We start from the raw sequence: 21,974 nt of genomic DNA on the forward strand, positions 1-21,974 counted from the left end.
TATAAATGCCTATGATTAATAAGTGTTTTAATCTTAATGAACATCAGTCAGTGTAAAGTTCAACAAACTGGTTTTAAATGTCTGAAAATCTCTACTAATCTATAGATACATGCACCCTGATGTTCCTTGTTCAGCATTTCGGAGAGGGTGTGTATGTATAGCAATAATTAATCTTTCTTTGCCATGAATGAATATAGCACAGGAAAAATGACTGCTCAGATTCCCCTGTATGATGTCTTGTCTAATCCTTATGATCACCAAAGTGTAATCTGATATACTATAAATATTCTTGGAGTCATCACTGAAAACTAGATCTTGAAATTTCGTTAACACATTTCTTGAAGTATTCATTATCTTCCTTCAGCACATGACCTTTTCCCAAACAACAATATCAAGAGATAAAAATGCAGACTATGCTCTTTTATCACAAACATTGTTGCTTTAAGGGTTTCAAAGTTTCTGTTTGAGTCTTTCATGTACCAAATAAGACTGCAGTTACACGTAATACAATTTTGAAAAAACTATTTATTTTAGTTCAGTGTAGACTGAATTCCATGTAACTGAGAAATATTCTACTACGTGTTGTACAAACACATAAAAAACTCTCTCTTTCAAAGAGAAATTCCATTTTCCAATAGTCCTTCCAATTAACTGAATCTCACCACTTGTTGGATGTTTTTAATGTATTCAGTCATCTTCAAGCATTTTACATGCTATCAGAGTTGTCATTGTTTGTTCACAGTAAAGAATATCAGTTCTAAGGAAAACAATGTAAACTAGAAAACAAAATACTAAAGACAACACTCAGTCTAAGCCAGATAACTATAAAATACAGTAAAAGGGGTAACAATATAGACATGTTAGTTAGCATACAAATTCACAGCAAGATAAGAGTCAGAATATAAGGCCTTCCTTCACACAATGAAGGAATTTCTCAATGGCATAAAATGCATTTTGGCCAATATTGTTTATCATCCCCAGATATCTTTAGTGAGACAGTGCATCCAGACTGAATTCTGAAAATAATCCCTGAGGCTATGGCTAAGTCATGTCTCCATGATATCCTTTCTAGGACTGCTAATTCTGCAAGGTACGCAGGAGAACTGCTGTGAAGTTTCAAAGGTAGTAGATGAGGTACATCTGGAAGTAATGCTCTGAGGGTGGACCATGAGTCTTGCGTAGATAGCTCAGTTTGTAGAGCACTTGTCCATGAAAGGCACATGTCTCAAGTTCGTATCCCAGTTTGGCACACAGTTTTAATCTGCCAGGAAGTTTTGAGATAGTACATTGAAATGTTTATGTTCTGACAAGCATAGGTTTGTTTTAAACAACAATATCCAAGTTTTCAGTTAAATCCAACTGTAAGAAAGAAAATGCTGTGCTGTGAACAGGTGTGCTTTCATTTTCTTTCTTGCAGGCAGTTTCAACTATGATAGCAGGATATTTAAACAAGTTGTTTTCCCATATGTTCTGTTTCTCCAGATATATAATTTTAAACAAAAATTGTATACACAACAATGTACTGTTTTTTCCTTCCTCGCAACTGTTAACAGAAAAGCTGTACATAAGGAAATTTCCATTTATGGCTTATCATATTATGACTAGAATATCACTATGCAACCTGCATCGACCAAAATTCTGTAATGCTTCTGAAATAAACAATATTATTTTGGAAAAAATTGTAGAAACACATAAGGAATACCAGTCAATCAATACCATGGTCACCACTGAACATGCAGTTCAGTATAACAAAAATGTCTTAAATTCACTGACACAGAATCCAGCTGGCTTTCCACCACACAGAATGTAAGACAGGGCTGCAGTCTTTCACTCCTACTGTTCAATCTGTATATCAAAGGACCAATGAAAGAAATAAAAGAAAAAATCAGGACTAAAATTTGGGGTGAGAGGATATCAATGATTCACTATCCTCATTGGAGGTGAAGAAGAATTAATGGATCTATTGAAAGGAATAACAGTCTAATGAGCACGTAATACAGACTGAGAGTAAACTGAAGAAAGACAAAAGTGATGAGAAGTAGAAGGTATGAGAATTGTGAGTAACTTATTGTTAAAATTGGTGATCACAAAGTAGAAAAAAATTAAGGAGTTCTGCTGCCTTGGAAACAAAATAACCCATGGCAAATAATATACAATGACCATAAAAGCCCAAGAAAAATGGCATTCTTGACCAAGAGAAATCTACTAATAGCAAACATAGGGCTTCAGTTTGAGGAAGAAATATGAGGGATATTGATAAGTAACGCAACACATGTTTTTCTCATCCAATTTTAGTTTAAAGCTATGGAATTTGTTGTGGGACACCATGGAATATTCCCACTTTAGCCTCTTTAGTTTCATGAAGTTCCAATAGGTGGCACTGCTAAATGTAGCCTCAAAACTGGCATCTGTAACAGAGGTGCATTTCAAGCAGAGAGCTGTCATTGAGTTTCTTTTGGGAGAAAAAAAGAAGATCATAGATATTCAAAGGTGCTTGCAGAATGTTTACCGGGACGTGACAGTGAATAAAAGCACAGTAAGTTCTTGGGTGAGGCATCTGTCATCATCACAACTAGGTTGCACAAACCTGTGGGATCTCCATTGTGCCAGCTGGCTGCATACAGCTGTGGCTCCTGCAGAGTTGGAACATGCAGATACTCTCATTCAAGGTGACTGATGGTCCACAGTCACACACCTCCCTGTTCAACTGGATGTCTCTGTTGATGGTGCTGACACACTCATCCACCAATTGGGGCATTCAAAGGTGTGTGCCTGCTGGGTTCCTCAATGCCTAACAGAAGACTTCCATCTGTTTGGCCCAATGAAGGATGCACTCTACAGGAAGCAGTACATGAATGCTGGGGAGGTTATTGATGCAGCAAGATTTTGGCTCTGACATCAACAGGTAGAGTGGTACCATGCAGGCGTACAAGCCCACCCAGTAATGTGGTGGAAGGCCATCACATTGAATGGAGATTGTTGTTGTTGTTGTGGTCTTCAGTCCTGAGACTGGTTTGATGCAGCTCTCCACGCTACTCTATCCTGTGCAAGCTTCTTCATCTTCCAGTACCTACTGCAACCTACATCCTTCTGAATCTGCTTGGTGTATTCATCTCTTGGTCTCCCTCTACGATTTTTACCCTCCACACTGCCCTCCAATACTAAATTGGTGATCCCTTGATGCCTCAGAACATGTCCTACCAACCAATCCCTTCTTCTAGTCAAGTTGTGCCACAAACTTCTCTTCTCCCCAATCCTATTCAACACCTCCTCATTTGTTATGTGATCTACCCATCTAATCTTCAGCATTCTTCTGTAGCACCACATTTCGAAAGCTTCTATTCTCTTCTTGTCTAAACTATTTATCGTCCATGTTTCACTTCCATACATGGCTACACTCCATACAAATTCTTTCAGAAACGACTTCCTAACACTTAAATCAATACTCGATGTTAACAAATTTCTCTTCTTCAGAAACACATTCCTTCCCATTGCCAGTCTACATTTTATATCCTCTCTACTTCGACCATCATCAGTTATTTTTCTCCCCAAATAGCAAAACTCCTTTACTACTTTAATGGAGATTATGTTGCAAAAATATGGTGAATAATATGGTATGTTGGAATCCTGAGTAAAACCAACCTGCTTTCATAAAATGAATGTATTGCATTACTTACTGAATGCCCCATGTATCTGAGAATGCACATCTGAAGCACAGGATTGTATGGTAGTGAATCATGCATGGATTGTGGGGAAACTGGAACAAAAGCAAACTGAAGAATTTGAGATGTGATGCTACAGAAGAACGTTGATATTAGATGGACTGTAAGGTAAAGACTCAGTGAAGAGAGGAAGGTAAGGAAATACTCTGACAAGAAGAAGGGACAGGACGATAGAACATGTCCTAAGACATCAGGGAATAAACTTGATGGCACAAGAGGGAGCTGTAGAGGGTAAAAAATATAGAGGAAGACAGAAATTGGAATACAACAACAAATGCTTGAGAATGTAGGTGGAAAGTGCTGCTCTGAGATGAGGAGGTTGACACAGGAGCGGAATTTGTGGCAGCCCACATCAAAGCAGTTATAAGACTGCTAACTCAGAAAATCTGAAAAAATAAAAAACTTATCCCAACTAATTTACCAATTCATTTTAAGTAATTGGCATTCCCAATCAAGGTTTTATTTCCAATAAAAAAACAAGTTTCAAAGTCAGACACTCAAATATATCGGGACTCATTTACAGTCAGATTGTTTCTCCCATGGTCAATTGTATGTTGATCTTTCATGAAGCAGTAGTTCAGAGTATCAGTTCATACTCTTACCACAGAATATCCAAAAAATGAAAAACAGTGTGTATTCTCCAGTTCTGTAATTGTATTTTGCACTAAAAGTTTTTTTAAAAAAACTGTAAAAACCAAAAATGAAAAAAGGAGGTCTTTTTCATTCCTGTCATACATACTTTATTATAATTTCGAGTTCTGTACATTCAAAGTGGGTGAAGTCACAATTTATTTCCTGACACAATTCCCAGGGATAGCCTGGTTTAGGATGTATATCTGGTTCCCATTTATATTTAGCAACTGCTTACAGTGTCAGGTGCATCTGGAGAGCCACAGAACTACATGTATGAACTACTACATATACTTCTACTATATGGAATACTACATACATGGAACACTTTGAAAGACTTCAGTTACAAATTCATGAAGAAATTCAACACAACCATTTGCAGTAAGTGCGGAACTGCATACACAGATAATTTAAACCAACTGCAACAAGCAATTTGCAACTGTGCTCAGATGCAGTAATTTCAATATGTCTATGTTGTCAGTAGATTAATTTGGAACATTTTCAGTAATTTCAGCATGTCTATATTGGGAAACAGATTAATCTGGAACAATGCTTTGTCATTATGACTATAAAACATATTGCCTTATTCTTACTGCAATATCCGTTACAAGAGAAAATGTACAAAGATAAATCCCATGTTGTTAATATAATCAAGAACAGGTGTTGAGAGGTAGCTATATTAACAAAAATATTAAAAAATTTCCAGAGGCTGGTATGTTAGCAGATAATCTGTAACTTTTTCTTTGGAAAATTTAATTTTCAGTATGTCAAAATAAATTTTTAACTGTCCATTAGAAAATTATCCAACATCTTGAAAAATAAAAATGATCTCTTCAAATATGCCATACTTGAACATTATTGAGAGATGCAAATGATGTGTCACATTATGATCCAAATTTAGTCCAGTGCACAGCCTTCACATGTCATATGCTTCACCACACATAATATAAATATTATATACTTGTTATATTACAGCAACTACCTCTTTTGAAGTCTTTTTCTTTTCATTTATAATTTTATCTTCAAAAATTTCTCTCATAACAATTCATGCTACTGGAGACATCACATGATGTTACTTTCCACTCTACACCATTTCTATACACATAGATCACTCACCATCAGTATTGTCAGTATCTGTAATTTTTTGCAGCACTCTGAATGATCGAGACTGGATTGGAGCCCCATTTGCACCAGGAGGGCCCCAGCTCTGCTGCTGTTGTAACTGTCTAGGATTGTGCTCAGCCGCACTGAAGGAACATAAACTGCATGTAAATTTGTTAATTTTCAAAACTGGTGGGGTTAGATATCAAAAATTAACACACGGGATGTGATTACTAAGCTAAAAATGGAAGTATGAAATTAGTATGGCACAGATGAAAATAAATATCAGCCTGAAATTCTGCACCTAAATGGTCTCTGTAGGTGAGTGGCAATAATAGGAAACAAAAGTTTGCTACAAATTCTTTGTAAAATAGTGAGAAATATATCACAAATGAGAGCATGACTCTAAAAAGATTTAGTGGTTCAGTTGTTAAGAAAGTTTTTTCTATGAGTTTGCTAACAACATTTCTACTTTGTCTTTTTGTTCTACTAGGGGTATCTGTATGAAACAAGTTGAAATTTTCTGTCAGAAATTCTAGTTTTACTTCACTAATACAGTCAAAGTTGAAAATTACACACAACACAGCAGTGTAGCAACTTCATTTCTTGTGCTGTTAAAATAGTTTCTATATTCTTCACAGATTTGGAAATTACACGAGTTGGAGGGAGAATCAGTAGAAATCAGATATCGTAACTGTTGACAGAGTTACTAATACACAACATTTATTTAAATTATCTAGTCACACAGAGTATTTCAGATAAGAAGATAACATTGACTGTACATCCACAAGGCAAAATTCCAAATACCACTTACAGGCACTTTTAAAAGTAGGAAAACTTATACCTAACTTTCTGATCTGTTACTTCCTTCCTCAAAGAGGATAGAGGGATAGTTGGAGATGTTTGGAAAGAAGTAACAGATCATTCAAACCTTAGATAGAGACGGACCCACACCTCCTGCGAAGACAATATGTCTTTGCTTCCACCCATAGGTGGGTCCCTCTTAATGTGGGGTCTGATGTGTCACATTATGATCCAAATTTAGTCCAGTGCACAGCCCTCACATGTCATATGCTTCACCACACATAATACAGATATTATATACTTGTTATATTACAGCAACTACTTCTTTTACCTTCTAAAACTCACCTGAAGAGAGAACTAACAGAGTTCCTTTTCTTTTTTAACTGTTAAATTTGTCTACTGGCAGTCTGTGGAATTTCGCCACATGTGGTAAGAACTGGCAGATCGTTTTGTCGCCTTGAAATTTTATGGTTTTTATTCTATGTACAATATTTTTTTATGTTATACTAAATCAGTAATCATTTTTGTTGCTGACAATCAAAATCACTATCAGCTGAACAGTGATCTACATAATCACAACACAATACAGAGAAATAATTTTCACATAGACTTTGTCTCCACGTCTATGGCTCAGAGTGAGTTATGTACTCTGGTGCAAAGTAATTCAACGAGTTTGTGTTTAACATAAAGCAAGAAATTGAGAATAATAATTAGTCCAAAAGAAAATTAGAAGCGTGCTTTATTATCCACTCTTTCTACAAGTTAACTGAATACCAATATTTAAAGAATAAAGTTCTGTTAACTACATGGCAAATAGCAAAGTTGATTGTAAAATTACATGACAAATAGTAATGTACTATAAACATGAATCAGTATTTGCAGATGTAGATAACTATTTTCTTTGAAAAATACCATTGTAATATTAACCAACCAATAGGAAATAAACAGTAACTATTTAAAGTAAATTAGGAGTAGCAGCCTTTTGAAAAGAAGCACTTTTTATTTGATTAAATTTAGCTGACATAAGTGTGAATGGCATTAAACTGTATAGTGAAAGATTATGGTTAATATGTATATGGAGTAAGTTTCTGTTCTATGTTTGTCCTTTCTTGATACTTACCTTAACTCATTCCCCATTTGTAAGGGTTTCCTTCTTTATGAGATCTACAGAACACACTGAATAAATGAATGGAGCTTTTGCTCAGACTGGACAAGGATGGGTGTACAAAGCAATACACTTCATATCAAGTGTAGGCTTATTATCAAAAGTATGATCATATGGGGTTTCAAGTGAAAGTTGTGACTGGATTGAGGATTTTTTGGTAAGAGGGCTGCAGCAAGTTAACTTGGACAGAGCATGCCTCAGGAAAGTGTGTGAGGACCCTTGCTGGCCATCTTGCATATTAATGACCTTGTGGACAATATTAAGAGTCTCCTGAGACTTTTCACAGATGATGCAGTAATTTATAACAAAGTAGTATGTGAAAGAAGATGCACAAATATTCAGTTATATTTGATAAGATTTCCAAGTGGTGCAAAAATTGGCAATTTGCTTCAAATGTTCAAAAATGAAAAATTGTGAACTTTATCAATGAGTGACAGCTGGAATCAATTAATTTATACAAGTACTTGGGTGTAACAATTTGTAGGGATATGAAGTGCAGCAATCAAATAGACTCAGCTGTATGTACTGCAAGTGGAAGACTACTGTTCATTGGTAGAATACCATGGAAATACAAACAGTTTACCAAAGACATTGATTGAAAAACACTCCTGTGATCCATCCTAAAATATTGCTCAAGCGTGTGGGACCTGACTAGGACTAACAGGGGATATAGAAAGAGTACAAAGAAGGCAGGATGAATGGTCACAGGTTTGCTTGACCCTTGGAAGAGAGTTATAAAGATGTTAAAGAATGGAACTGGCAGACACTTGAAGATAGACATGAACTATCCATGAAGACTCAATTAGATGGTTTCTAGAACCAACTTTAAGTGATGAATCTATGAATATATTACAATCCCCTGTATATGGTTCCTAAGAAGTAGTTATTCCTGTACTCCAAATATGAAGGGAACAGGAGAATGTCCTAATATCTGGTACAATGGGCTGTATCCTCTGCCGTGCACTTTACGGTGGTTTGCCGAGCATGGATGTAGAGATACATAAAGATGTAGATGTACAAATGGTGTGGTATGGCTAAGGAGATGATCCTGACATTCTCTTGAATGTGGTTTAGGCTGAGATGTAACTTTGTTGTTAGGAGATCTGCATAATGAAATATTCAGTAACAAATTCATATAGGAGCAGTTGATACACTTTTCAAGTAAAATATTCAAATTTTTCATGTTGTATGTAAAGTACACCAGGAGATGCATTCAGTACCTTCACTGTCCAATAACGATAGTGATGTTATTGATGACAGCACCCCTAAAACAGTTTTCTGAAATTCCTTCACAAAAGAAGACGAAGTAAATATTCCAGAATTCTAATCAAGAACAATTGGCAACATGAGTAACTTAGAAGTAGATATCCTCAGTGTAGTGAAGCAATGTAAAACAATTAAGAAAGGTAAGGCCTCCAGTCTAGACTATACATCTTCAGACTATGTTGATACAATAGCACCATACTTTGTGATCATATACAACCACTTGCTCATAGCAAGATCTGTGCCCTAAGACTGGAAAGCTTCACAAGTCACACCTATAACCAAGAAGGGAAATAGCAATAATCCACTGAATTACAGACCTGTATCAATAATGTCAATTTACTGTAGGATTATAGAACATACACTGTGCTCGATCATTATGAATTCAGAGTTACCTACAATAAAACGATCAATTGAAAAATAGCCAAAATGGATTCAGAAAATATAATTCTTGTGAAACACAACTAACTCTTCATTCTCATGAAGTAATGAGTGCTATTGATAGGGGATGTCAAACTGATTCCATATTTTTATATTCCCAGAAGTCTTTTGACACAGTTCCTCACAATCGACTTCTAATTAAATTATGTGCCTATGGAGTATTATCTAAGTTGTGTGACTGATTTCATGATTTCCCATCAGAAAGGTCAAAGTTCATGATAACTGATGGAAAGTCATACAGTAAAACAGAAGTTTTATCTAGCATTCTGTAAGGAAGTGTTAAATGTCATCTGTTGTTCCTGACCTATATAAACATTGTAGGAGACAATCTGAGCAGCCCTCTTAAATTGTTTGCAAATGATGCTGTCATTTACAGCCTTATAAACTCATCAGATGATCAAAACAAATTGAAAAATGATTTAGCCAAGATTCTGTATAGAGGAAAAAGTGGCATTTGACTCTAAATAATGAAAAGTGTGAAGTCACTGACATGTATACTAAAAGGAATCCACTATATTGCAAAATTCTTTGGGATTACAATTACAAATAACTTAAACTGGAATGTGAATAACTTGAATTGGAACAATCACATAGATAATGTTGTGGGGAAGGCAAACCAAAGACTGTGATTTATTGGCAGAACACATAAAATGTAACAGGTCTACTGAAGAGACTGCTTACACCATACTTGTCTGCTCTCTTCTGGAGTATTGCTGTGTGGTGTGGGATCTGAATCAGATAGGATTGATGGAGGACATCAGAAAGGTTCAAAGAAAGGCAGCTCATTTTGTATGATTGTGATAAGGTAGAGAGTGTCATCGATAAGGATACATAAATTGCGTTTCTGGACATGATTATGTCAAGGAATTTACCTGGGAGGACCAAGAATAATGGTGGGCTAGAATGGATCCAAGTAATCAATTATTGTTAATTGTTATTAGGGTTTGTGAGGGAAGCACTCATTAAAAGAGATTTGCAATATATTCATCAACTTACATTTCACTGGTTCCAGGACCGCTTGGAGTTGGGCTTGTTGGTGAAGCTGAAGAAGGATTAAATTTATTGTGAACATAGACTGGCTGTCTCTGTTGCACATGTTGTTGTGCTGATGGCTTTGATTGGCTGGGTGCTGGTTCACCTTCAATTTGGATTGGTATGATTCTCGTGTTTGTTTGCTGATTTGTTGCTGAAGGGGTTGACTTATTTGCCTGAACTGGAGTATCCCGTCCCTCCACCTGAAAGATAGGTTTTTCAAAACTCACAATAGTCATCACTTCAGGTTTTTCATCAAAAAATGCGCAAAACCCACAGTAAATGTACAAAATATGAATGTTAATATTTTTTTTTTTGTCCATAGAGTGTATACTTACCAGTTGGCAAAATAGAAATGACAGAAGAAGCCTAACAAATACAATTTTTTGAGCTCCAAATCAGCTTGAAATAATGCAAGTATATACTAAAAATCCATGAAGTTGTAAATGAATGTCAGTATTTCTCTTCTTTTACTAATAATACTGAAGATGAAATGATAGGTGATTAACAAACTAAATGAAATGCTCTGGTATTATAGAAGATTCAAATACGATAGAAAAGATAAATTAGACTATAGTAATATATTCAGTGTATGTAATTACTTCATTCTAGCTTGTGGGAGTAAGCACAGAAACTTTCATTATGTTTCAATCAGTCCTTCTACATGACCAGCTCTTTCACAGAGTCAGAATATGTACTCAATCCAAGATATAGTGCTATAATTATGTTCCTTGAAACTCCTGTACCTTCAAAACATGTACAAACAAATAAGAAATTTTAATTTATTTGAAGCACACTTTCTTGTCCTCTCCCTTATGGGCTCAAATCAAAACATTACACTCTCAGTATTTTTTTCATAGCATAATCTATTTCTAATCAACTATTTAATTAGTACTAATCTATTATTTTGCCACAAGTAAAAATTCAAGTAAATCGGTAGAGTGGCCTGTACCTTCCTTTAAGAGGTGACATGCCAAGTAGTGCTCTCAGAAACAAGTGAAGTGCAAAATACTATTCCTGGTTAAAGTTTGTGTGTTCCTTTCTCACGAAGGAATAAGGAATTGATTGAAACATGTCACCCCCTCCCTTCTTTCCAGGCTTCCAGAACTTGGATCTTCATCTCCTGAAGATGAGCAATGACTTCCAACTTGTTCCTCTTGTTATGTACAGTTTTCTCAACAAAAATTTCCACTTCATACAACTAAACAACTTTTTCAAAAAGTCTGTATTTATTTATTTTTAAAACTGCTACTATGTGATAGAGGTCATGTTTCAAAACAAAACTTGTGATGTGGCATTGGGGAGTAATCACACTTACTTGTATGGGTATGATCCGTGTACCACTTGGTGCGGGTGTGGGTGTGGGTGTAGGTGTTGGTGCTCCTGCTGCTGCTGAGGGTTGTCTCTGCACAGGAGTTTCATCACGGTTGACCCAAGTTGGCACTTGTTGCTGCTGGGGGCGCTGACTCATCCATGGTGTTGGTGCTTTGTTCAGGGAAACAGGAGACAATGGACTGGCAGTCTTCTGCTGATCTTGCTGCTGCTGTTGTACTGGAGGTATGTAAATGGAGCCCACTTGAGCTCTTCCACCTTGTGGCTGTACAACAGGTGGGATGTAGATGCTTCCAGGTTCATTTTGTGGTGATGCAGGTTTTGCCTGTAAACATGAGGATTTCATACATGCTATGGAGTCGAGCAGTTCTCTTACACTTTTAGGTTTAGTGAAAAGAACTAATGAAACTGAATATTACCTGAACAGAATATATATTATTTTTATTGAATGGAAAGTAAAACCCAATTGTTAGTTGTCCAATCATATGGCTGTCAACAATAATTCACAGAACATCAACACATTCTCAACTGTACATTGTTGAATACAGAAGAAAGTAAATTGTGATTCATATATGACAAGAAATCTGAAACTTATAACTGGAGTGCAGCTATATTATCACAATATGTCTGTTTTGGACCAAACACCAATAAGACAATGTACTGTTTATTGTATATGACATACCAGAGTGATGTTTATTGTTGAGACATTATTAAATCTTACTCCACTATAGTTTCTGAAGTTACTTTTATAAAAACTGTCTGTATAACTGTATAATTAATTTTACTCCATCCATACAAATGAAGAGTCACCTTACCTGTGTTTGAGACCATTGTGGTGGCTGTGTTGTGGCTTGATTCTGATTAACTGGCTGAGGCTGAGGAGGTGGAACTGGAACTTTCTGCACTTGTAGTTGTGAGTGTGGTGGAGAAACTGGTGCCTTCTGCACTTGTGGTTGTGTCTGTACCTGTGGCTGTGGAGGAGGAGGTGGTGGAACTGGTGGTGACATTTGTTGATTGCCTGTTGGAAAGACAGCGACTGGCATCTGAGGTTGCATAGCAGCCAAAGCTGATGGTGGGAGCTGGCCATGTGCCAGTGGTGATGTTTTTTGTTGTATCTGGAAAAGAAATTTGGCATTTTGATGGTGATGTAGTTAAAATATGTGGAAAATAATTTATACAGAAAAATCTGTACAATCCAGAATTCACATGAGATGAAAACCTACGTACAAGGATAAATACCCAGAACAGATCCACATTAGTTCAAAACAAAGGTAAGGAATAAGCAAGAAATGTTATCTAACATACAGATAAAAATGTAGGACTATGTTACTGAATAAGGAATAAAAAGAAATTTTTAAATTCATCAAATTCATCAATGTGATTTGTAAATCTGTAAGTGGCACAATCACTCATGTTCAGAATCAAAGAACTCATCATCCATCAAAAGAGGGACTGCTTGGAAATCACACAGGACTATCATATATCCCTTGTAATGTTTCTTGACACAGCAGTCTACATTCCTACATTTCCTATATTTCCAGTATGTGAACAAAAAGTGAGATCATACAAGCACTCTTCTGCCGATTAAAAGGGATTGCATATACGTGCACTTAAAGATGAGAAAATCATCTTATGAAAAATTACTTTTGTGTATTGGCATATTCTTTGAAAAGAAAGACTTTGCTTAAGCTAGTGCTATACAGATAATCATATTTATTCAGCTACCAAGCTTTCATTTGACAAACATTCCTGCCACAAAAAACTGAAATCATTTCCACTGGCAATATAGAATAATTGTGATCTAGAATCAGTCAGTGTACATTTTCTTCACTTATCCTGTGTATTTGTATATCATTAAATTTTAATTAGAATAAATGGTTTATGTTTTCCTTTTCCAATAACACTCAGTTGAATGTCATCAGTTGTTACATATAAATTAGATAAGGTCTTTCACATAATATCACAGTATGGAAGTATGATTAAAACTGGACTTCTACAAAAAAGTGGGATGAGGGGGTATACATGATACCATTAACCACTTCACAGAAAAATAATTTAGGAAAAGAAACCATATTTTAACACAATCACTGTAGTGGACAGCATTATAGCACCATATAAAAAGTTTCTTCTTTAGCTCTGAACTAAAGATCAGCAGGCATCAACATTCTGCCACAAACAACTGTTTTGGTACATCAGATTGATATCCATTCATGTCACCTCAAAATACTTGTTTTCCACTTTTGTTTTATGTGTGTTCCCTCTCTCTTCATTTCGATTCTCCCATTCACAAAAATTATTAATCACTACCCTACACATCCAGTATTTATTCTGACCTCAAGTCTTCTCCACTTTCTTCAGCCTCCCCCCCCCCCCTCACCATTTACAACCTCAACCCCCCTTACAACCCAACCCTCCACCCAGCCCCTCTATACACAACACTTTTCTAGCTTCTTGTTATTTCCTCTCATTTTAACATGACTGAAACTCCAATCTAATTTTTAATATGCATCTCTGATGAAGACTGTAACTGCAATATCATTGTAGACATAGTGCCTTACATTAAAAAGAATTGTATTTTGTCCCCACCCAGCAGAAAATTTTTTACTCGTGTGAAAATAATGCAATTAAGTTTCTGAGACATTTAGTTGGCAACTAGTCACTTTTACAGTAAATTATTAAATTTCTTTACTTGTAGAAAATGCATTCCAAGTTACTCACTGGCTGTTCTGGTACACCTTCTGCATTAGCATTTCGTGTTATGCGTCTCTGCATCCTGGGGCTTCGAATCTGTGACAGATCAAGGCCCCCTGGTGTGTAAGTGAAGGGCTTCTTATCCTTGGTCATCATTGCATTCTGAATGGCAGCAGGTGGCTCATAGGCGTTGCCTGTCTGCCCTACACGTCCACCTGTGCGTGTATCTGGAATCTTGAATAAGGAAAAAAAAAAAAGGTTAGCTTTCGAAGGCTGTCAAATAGAAAGTGTACATATTAACTAGTTAGACAAATAAGTACATGTATTAAAACATAGACAGTTTTGTTCACAGTACAGTACTGTGAATTATAAGATCCAAATTTTCTCATCTGAGAGTGTAGATCAACTATATGTCATACTCAGGATGAGTTTTACTTGGTAACAAGTGGAATGAAAGCATCTAGAACAAAATTCAGAAAACTCATTCTTTTAATAATAACAGACACTGTCTCCATCGGCTGCAATACAATTGATCCAGCAGAATCCTTTTTTTATTTCATCTGAGAAGAAATTTGTAATTTGCTTCATAAACATCTCTAGAGTTCATGTAAAATTTCCTCCCTCCAACACATTTTTGAGGTTAGGTAACAAAGTAGTTACATGGGGACACATCAGATTCAGCCTGTGCACACAGAAGTTCCCATTTTTTTCAGTGACTTCTCATCTTTGTAAACACACAGATTTGCCTGCAATGTGTCGTGATGTGGCTCCTTTTCATCTACAATTATATAAGAACACCAGAAGTTCTTTGATTTGTGTTTCAACATTTCCAAACACAGTTTTGCAATTTCCTCCTTCAACCCTGTTTCTCTGGAGACAACGAATGTGACAGCTATAGCGAGCTCTTCATAAAGATGTTCTATGTGTATTCATTCATCTACATGTACACACACACACACACACACACACACACACACACACACACACACACACACACACACACACCTAAAGCACAAGTAAAATGCATGATGGAAGGTGTATTGTACCAAAAATAGAGACTTTCTGTCATCCTTCATCTGCAACTGACTTTTTGTTGATTTTGCATTTCTCAATCAGTTGGTAACCTTGACTCACAGTGGCGACAAAATTTTAAATTCTTTACAGAGGAACTGAAGAAGAAGCAACTCTGCACCAGTTAAACAAGCTTAAATAAATTGTGTAAGTACCACTTCAATTTAACCCATTGGCTGTTACATGTCACAATGTAAATCACACTTTAGTCATGTGGCACGCCTACATTAATAATGATTGCTACAGATCTTTAGAATACTAACTGATTCATAGGTCCTGCCAGTGCATGAAAAACAACATGAATGAATACTGTGCAGTTACATGCACAGAAGAAGAATATATTTATATGGGTCCTCAATCACTGTCCCTGGACTATCAAAAGTCAGTTAATTTTTGCTGATTATTGTTATTGGTATAGTATCATCAGCTTCAGAGAATGTTCAGCTTCACCTTTTTAAACATTTTTTCATATATAAACATCTCTGGCTGTTTCTAAGAAGGTCCAAAGTGATATTTCAGCTATAGTTGGCCCTAAAGATGCCAGTAATTTTTTACACTCATTGCTGGCATTGAATTTTTAATAGAAAATGCACATGACATTTTGGAAGGTGACAGCAGCAAAGATGTTGAAAGCAGAAGTCAACCATGTTGTGGTGACTTATGCATTGATAAGAAAAGGAAGCTTAAGGCTGCCCCAAAGACTGGGAGAAAAACACCAATAAAGCAATGAGATTGCATCGACAGGCATACACTGGATGCAAAGAAGTAGAAGTGGCTAAGTTACTCAGTGTTCTGTAAGAGCCAGAAAACTATGTTTGACATTTATTTCAAATATGTGTCAGAAAATCATCCAAAGAAAGTGTTATACATTTTTACTGATGATAGGCAATCAATGCTTAACACATTTTGTTAGATGATGCCACTGGATCAGAGGAAGACTTATCTAACCAGTCTTGTGGACATTATTCCACCTAAATGTCCTGGGAAGATCACTAAGAAATCCTGGAGAAATTAAATGGAAAAACAAAGCATGCAGAAAATAAAGTTCGGACTACTCTTTTGATGCCCGATCTAGACTGAAAAATATTGCAAATAGAAGGATGAGTTCTGATTCAGAAACACTGCATTCTTGAATAAAATGAGAAAGGAAAAATGATGAGAAGAGCTTCATAAAATAATTTCTTAACAGTCTTCCAAACTTGTTATAGCAACACTGCAAGAAACCCTTCTCCAAGCTTTACTACTACACAATCCAAATTACTATTTTACAGATTCTATAAGAAAAAATGCAATGTGGAGAAAGTTTCACAACACACATGGTTTATGAATACACTAACACAAGCTTATTTTCTCCCTAAAAAGATCAGTGTGACTTGTGTTGTAGTTACAGGCTCAGAAACGTGAGTGAAGATTGCTCAAAGCACCACAAAGAACAGAGGGAGTGTGCAAGGCTGCAAAGAGAGACAAATAAAAATTATGGCCAGCAGAAGCTCTGCTGGGAGTATACCATGAATGCAGGGGTCATTAATTTAGGTGTGCCATTATGGTTATTACCACTCCCGAACCTATTTTGTTCTCTGAATAGTTCCCATCATTATAAACATCTACTGCATATTCCTTGAGTTTGTAATTTTCTCCTAAAGTTACTGTACATGCTGGATGGGACCACTGTTTATAATATAAAGGAGTGTCTATGAAATGGGCCATGTGTTCAATTTTTATATTCTTCAGCTATTGCGTGGAATTTAATAGCTAGAGGTGTAATGCCTGTTAGAATGTGCAAGGCTACAGTTGATGTCATTCCTTGTGCCTTAGCAGTTTTTATGCTGATCAAGTGCTGGATTCTTCATACAGTTATATTTTCTTCTTAGTGTATGACTCCAAACAGGAGCTGCATATGCCAATATTGGTAGTATAGTGCCATTGTAAATTATTTCAATTGCTCCAGAACCAAGTTCCCAGATAAGCCTTGCTGATTTAGATAAAGAATGAGTAAGTTTAATACATTTTTCAGTCACAAACTGCATGTGCTCAATAAACAAATTTAGAATCAATAATTATACCAAAGTATCATAACCTTTCAACTTGTTGCAAATCATTATTGTGCAAAACAATACTAACTGTTGCTTTGTCTTTATGCCTTCTCCTTGTTAATAGCATTATTTTCACCTTTTGCTCAATAAAAACGGACTTTTTGTTTTGGGCCCAAGCTGTGAGTTTTTCCATTTCTCTATGCAGAGCTCCTCAGTAATAGTGACAGTTACTGCTTTGGTCAATATGATTAAGTCATATGCAAGTGCTACTATCCTTGTATCAGCTGTGTAATCCAAATACAGCAGAGAATTATACTGGATATTCCAAAAATCTGGGCCACAGCAAGCTTTCTGAACATCAAGACTGGCTATTATTATGTAATATCCTTGTGATGTGCTTTCCTCTATGAAGTTCTTAACAGTCAACATGCATTTACTATCCCTTTCTGTGGAGTAAATCCATACTTATAGTTGCCTAGGTTATCCTTAGAGGAGACACGGTGCATATTCTGTTATTGCTTTTCCCTCCTTATGCAGAATGATGATGGAACAAAATTTGGATATTTCCATACTGTTTTCTTGACAAGGTTTGAGAATTGTTACTATTTTGGCTCTTTTTCACCATCTCAGAAAGCAAGCGTTCTTCCACAACTGTTACAGGGTGTTTCAAAAATGACCGACATATTAGAAACGGCAATATGCTTGGGACAGCAGTACATTTTCAGGCGGACAAACTTTCGAAATTACAGTAGTTACAATTTTCAACAACAGATGGCGCTGCAAGTGATGTGAAAGATGTAGAAGACAACGCAGTCTGTGGGTGCGCCATTCTGTATGTCGTCTTTCTGCTGTAAGCGTGTGCTTTTCACAACGTGCAAGTGTGCTGTAGACAACATGGTTTATTCCTTAGAACAGAGGATTTTTCTGGTGTTGGAATTCCACCGCCTAGAACACAGTATTGTTGCAACAAGACGAAGTTTTCAACGGAGGTTTAATGTAACCAAAGGACCGAAAAGCGATAAATAAAGGATCTGTTTGAAAAATTTCAACGGACTGGGAACGTGACGGATGAACGTGCTGGAAAGGTAGGGCGACCGCGTACGGCAACCACAGAGGGCAACACGCAGCTAGTGCAGCAGTTGATCCAACAGCGGCCTCGGGTTTCCATTCGCCGTGTTGCAGCTGCAGTCCAAATGACGCCAACGTCCACGTATCGTCTCATGCGCCAGAGTTTACACCTCTATCCATACAAAATTCAAACGCGGCAACCCCTAAGCACCGCTACCATTGCTGCACGAGAGACATTCGCTAACGATATAGTGCACAGGATTGATGACGGCGATATGCATGTGGGCAGCATTTGGTTTACTGACGAAGCTTATTTTACCTGGACGGCTTCGTCAATAAACAGAACTGGCGCATATGGGGAACCGAAAAGCCCCATGTTGCAGTCCCATCGTCCCTGCATCCTCAAAAGGTACTGGTCTGGGCCGCCATTTCTTCCAAAGGAATCATTGGCCCATTTTTCAGATCCGAAACGATTACTGCATCACGCTATCTGGACATTCTTCGTGAATTTGTGGTGGTACAAACTGTCTTAGATGACACTGCGAACACCTCGTGGTTTATGCAAGATGGTGCCCGGCCACATCGCACGGCCGACGTCTTTAATTTCCTGAATTAATATTTCGATGATCGTGTGATTGCTTTGGGCTATCCGAAACATACAGGAGGCAGCGTGGATTGGCCTCCCTATTCGCCAGACATGAACCCCTGTGACTTCTTTCTGTGGGGACACTTGAAAGACCAGGTGTACCGCCAGAATCCAGAAACAATTGAACAGCTGAAGCAGTACATCTCATCTGCATGTGAAGCCATTCCGCCAGACACGTTGTCAAAGGTTTCGGGTAATTTCATTCAGAGACTATGCCATATTATTGCTACGCATGGTGGATATGTGGAAAATATCGTACTATAGAGTTTCCCAGACCGCAGCGCCATCTGTTGTTGAAAATTGTAACTACTGTAATTTCGAAAGTTTGTCTGCCTGAAAATGTACTGTTGTCCCAAGCATATTGCAACAAACGGTGTATTTCTATCGCTGCTCGTTTAGTTTTTATTGCCGTTTCAAATATACCGGTCATTTTTGAAACACCCTGTATATAAAGAGGCAAGATAGTTGGGAAAAGCGCTATACAACTGAAGAAGAATCTTACTAGTAACACCATTTTCATCAGGCGTCTTCTTTTCAGGCAAGTTTGTTATTATTTACTCTATCTTTGTCTCTGTAAACTCTACATCGTCTATCGTTCTGTTTGGTTGTAATGTTTGAAGTTTGGTTGTAATGTTTGAATTTTTATTAGTGTATGATATTTCATGTCTTTTATTATATTGTCCTCAGGCACAAAATATTCGAGCATATAGGATGCAGTTTTGATTAAATCCTTTGTTGTCATGTTGTCACTTTTCCTTAGAATTGTCATGGGGGTATTATCTCTGATTTTCCCTGGAGCAATTTTAAGAGACAGACTGCATTCCAAGATGTTATTTGTTGGGGTCAAGCTGCAGTATTGCTTTCAGGACTGTGCTTTTGCTTTCTGAATAGCTGTGCTGTTCCTTCTTTTCTTTATAATATTGTTGCCTCCATAGCCTCCCCCCCTCCCCCCAAATTCTGACCTGTTTCTTTCAAGTTGTGTACCATTTCTTAAGTTCAATAAGGAGGTCACACTGAACCATGAAATACACTTCCATATCATAACACCACCTGCTCCATACTACACTGTTGGCACTACACATGTAGGCAGGTAAAGTTCTCCAGGCATTTGCCAAACCCAGATGCTTTCACTGGATTGCCAAAGGGTATAACGTGACTGATTGTTCCAAACCACTCATTTCCAGTTACATGCAATCCAGTAGCATCACTTTCTACATCACCTCATGTGTCGTTTAATATTAACTACAGAAATGTGGTGGCTTTTTAACTTCCTGCGTGCAGTCATTGTGCTAGCTGCACTGCTGTTAGGACTTAGGATCTTTCCAGTGATTCCTTCCGTTGATTTCATAGGATTTTGTACAACCATCCTCCACAATGCTCATCGGTCCCTGTCCATCACTACATGAGGTCTGCTGGTCTTGGCTTTTCTGTGATGGTTCTTTCATGTTTCCACATCACAGTCATGTCATAGACAATTGACTTGGGCAGCTTCAGAAGGGTCGAATTGTCCCTGATGGATTTGTTACTCAGGTGATACCCAGTGACTAGACCATGTTCAGAGTCATGAGCTCTCCTGACTGCCCCATGCCACTGTTACTGCCTCTCTACTGGCAACACAGTATTACCCACCTCCTTTTATACCGGTTGTTCTCCCTCTTGTGACATTTAGTGGTCAGTTCCACATTACACTGGGGTATACAGACATTTTTCATCACATAGTTTATGACCTAAAATTCACCAAAGGTAAGTTAGCCAGCAACTACATTTTTCACTAAAAGCTTTTCGGAATGTATGATGGATTACTTAATTTCGAACTGTCACAGTAACTATAATCAATAATGAAAAGAGAGCAAGTTCATTGTCAAGTGGCAACGTGAGACTATAAGGTACGAAAGAATCAAATGCTTTTATCATATAGTTTTCTCAAAATTGAGTGAGAAAAACTTCATAGTGGAGCACACACACAAATCTCATATCAGTGGTTTTTAATTATTTTGTGCGAGAAGTACAGATTTTACTGAGAGATGGATTTAGCTTTGCTTCATTTCCGTAAGAGATTAATTAAGTTGACTAAAGCTTCATTGTCTGATGAAGACAGTGTGCCAAGTTAACTCTGAATCACTTCTATTAGCACAGAGTCATGTGCACACTATGCCATTGTCACATACCTGGCCTACATGTATTACATATTACATCACTGCTCATGTCACGTTGGTGGTTGTCTTGCCTTAAAGAGCATGAAACTGCATTTCCTATCCAATAAGCCTTGATATGAAGAGATATGAGATAAAAGCCCTGATCTTATGGAGTCTATTATGGGGATGGAAGTTATCACTGAAACAACCAGTTTTCGGTTATATCGGTTTTTTACAACGCCAGTTCACGCTGAGTATTAAAATCACTCAACACAACACGTTTTGGGAATAACTGATTTTCAATTTTTAATTTCTATTACTTTCTGAAATAAATGTAGAAATTGAACAAAAGGTGAAAAATTTTTACTACCTTAGTTTCAATATACATAGAATCAAAATATTAAATTAATTAGGTGAATAACAGAAAAACTTTGTCCATCCACCATTAACTGCTTTTCTTGATAAGTGGCTGAATACTACAAAAAAATCACCAGTATTCTCCAACTGATTCTAACTTAAAAACTCTGCTCAAAAATCATATTGTGCAGTATGTGCAATATTACTTACTTAGATGCCAGCTGTGCAGAAGGGGCGGAGGGGGGGGGGGGGGGGAACAATGTTAGTGGGGAGTGAGTGGCCTCCTTGTGGGTGGAACAGTGTAGTGGTAGGGGAGGTGTAGTTCTACAGCCACCTAACACACAGAACACATACGCTACACAGTGAGTCTGCAAAAGATTGTATTAACAGATTATGCCAAAACAACAAATAATTCAATAAGTCAACCGTTTATTATTAAAAACACAATTGGTACCAGATTAGGCTGAAACTGGATCATACCGA

At 37.0% G+C, this 21,974-nt stretch overlaps 1 protein-coding gene across 1 annotated transcript in view; it reads right to left on the minus strand.

The window, feature by feature from the left end:
- The window catches only part of LOC126256894 (uncharacterized), a 758,813-nt gene that overhangs the window by 73,566 nt on the left and 663,273 nt on the right, over positions 1-21,974 (minus strand). Inside the window, exons 5-9 of the mRNA XM_049955519.1 lie at positions 14,209-14,415; positions 12,306-12,605; positions 11,477-11,815; positions 10,123-10,361; positions 5,469-5,599 (exon numbers count right to left, since the gene is read on the minus strand). Of these exons, the coding sequence (XP_049811476.1) occupies positions 5,469-5,599; positions 10,123-10,361; positions 11,477-11,815; positions 12,306-12,605; positions 14,209-14,415 (1,216 nt within the window). The remainder of the gene's footprint in view (positions 1-5,468; positions 5,600-10,122; positions 10,362-11,476; positions 11,816-12,305; positions 12,606-14,208; positions 14,416-21,974) is intronic.

Source organism: Schistocerca nitens, chromosome 1, assembly GCF_023898315.1.
Source record: "Schistocerca nitens isolate TAMUIC-IGC-003100 chromosome 1, iqSchNite1.1, whole genome shotgun sequence".
NCBI classification, from domain to species: Eukaryota; Metazoa; Arthropoda; class Insecta; order Orthoptera; family Acrididae; genus Schistocerca; species Schistocerca nitens.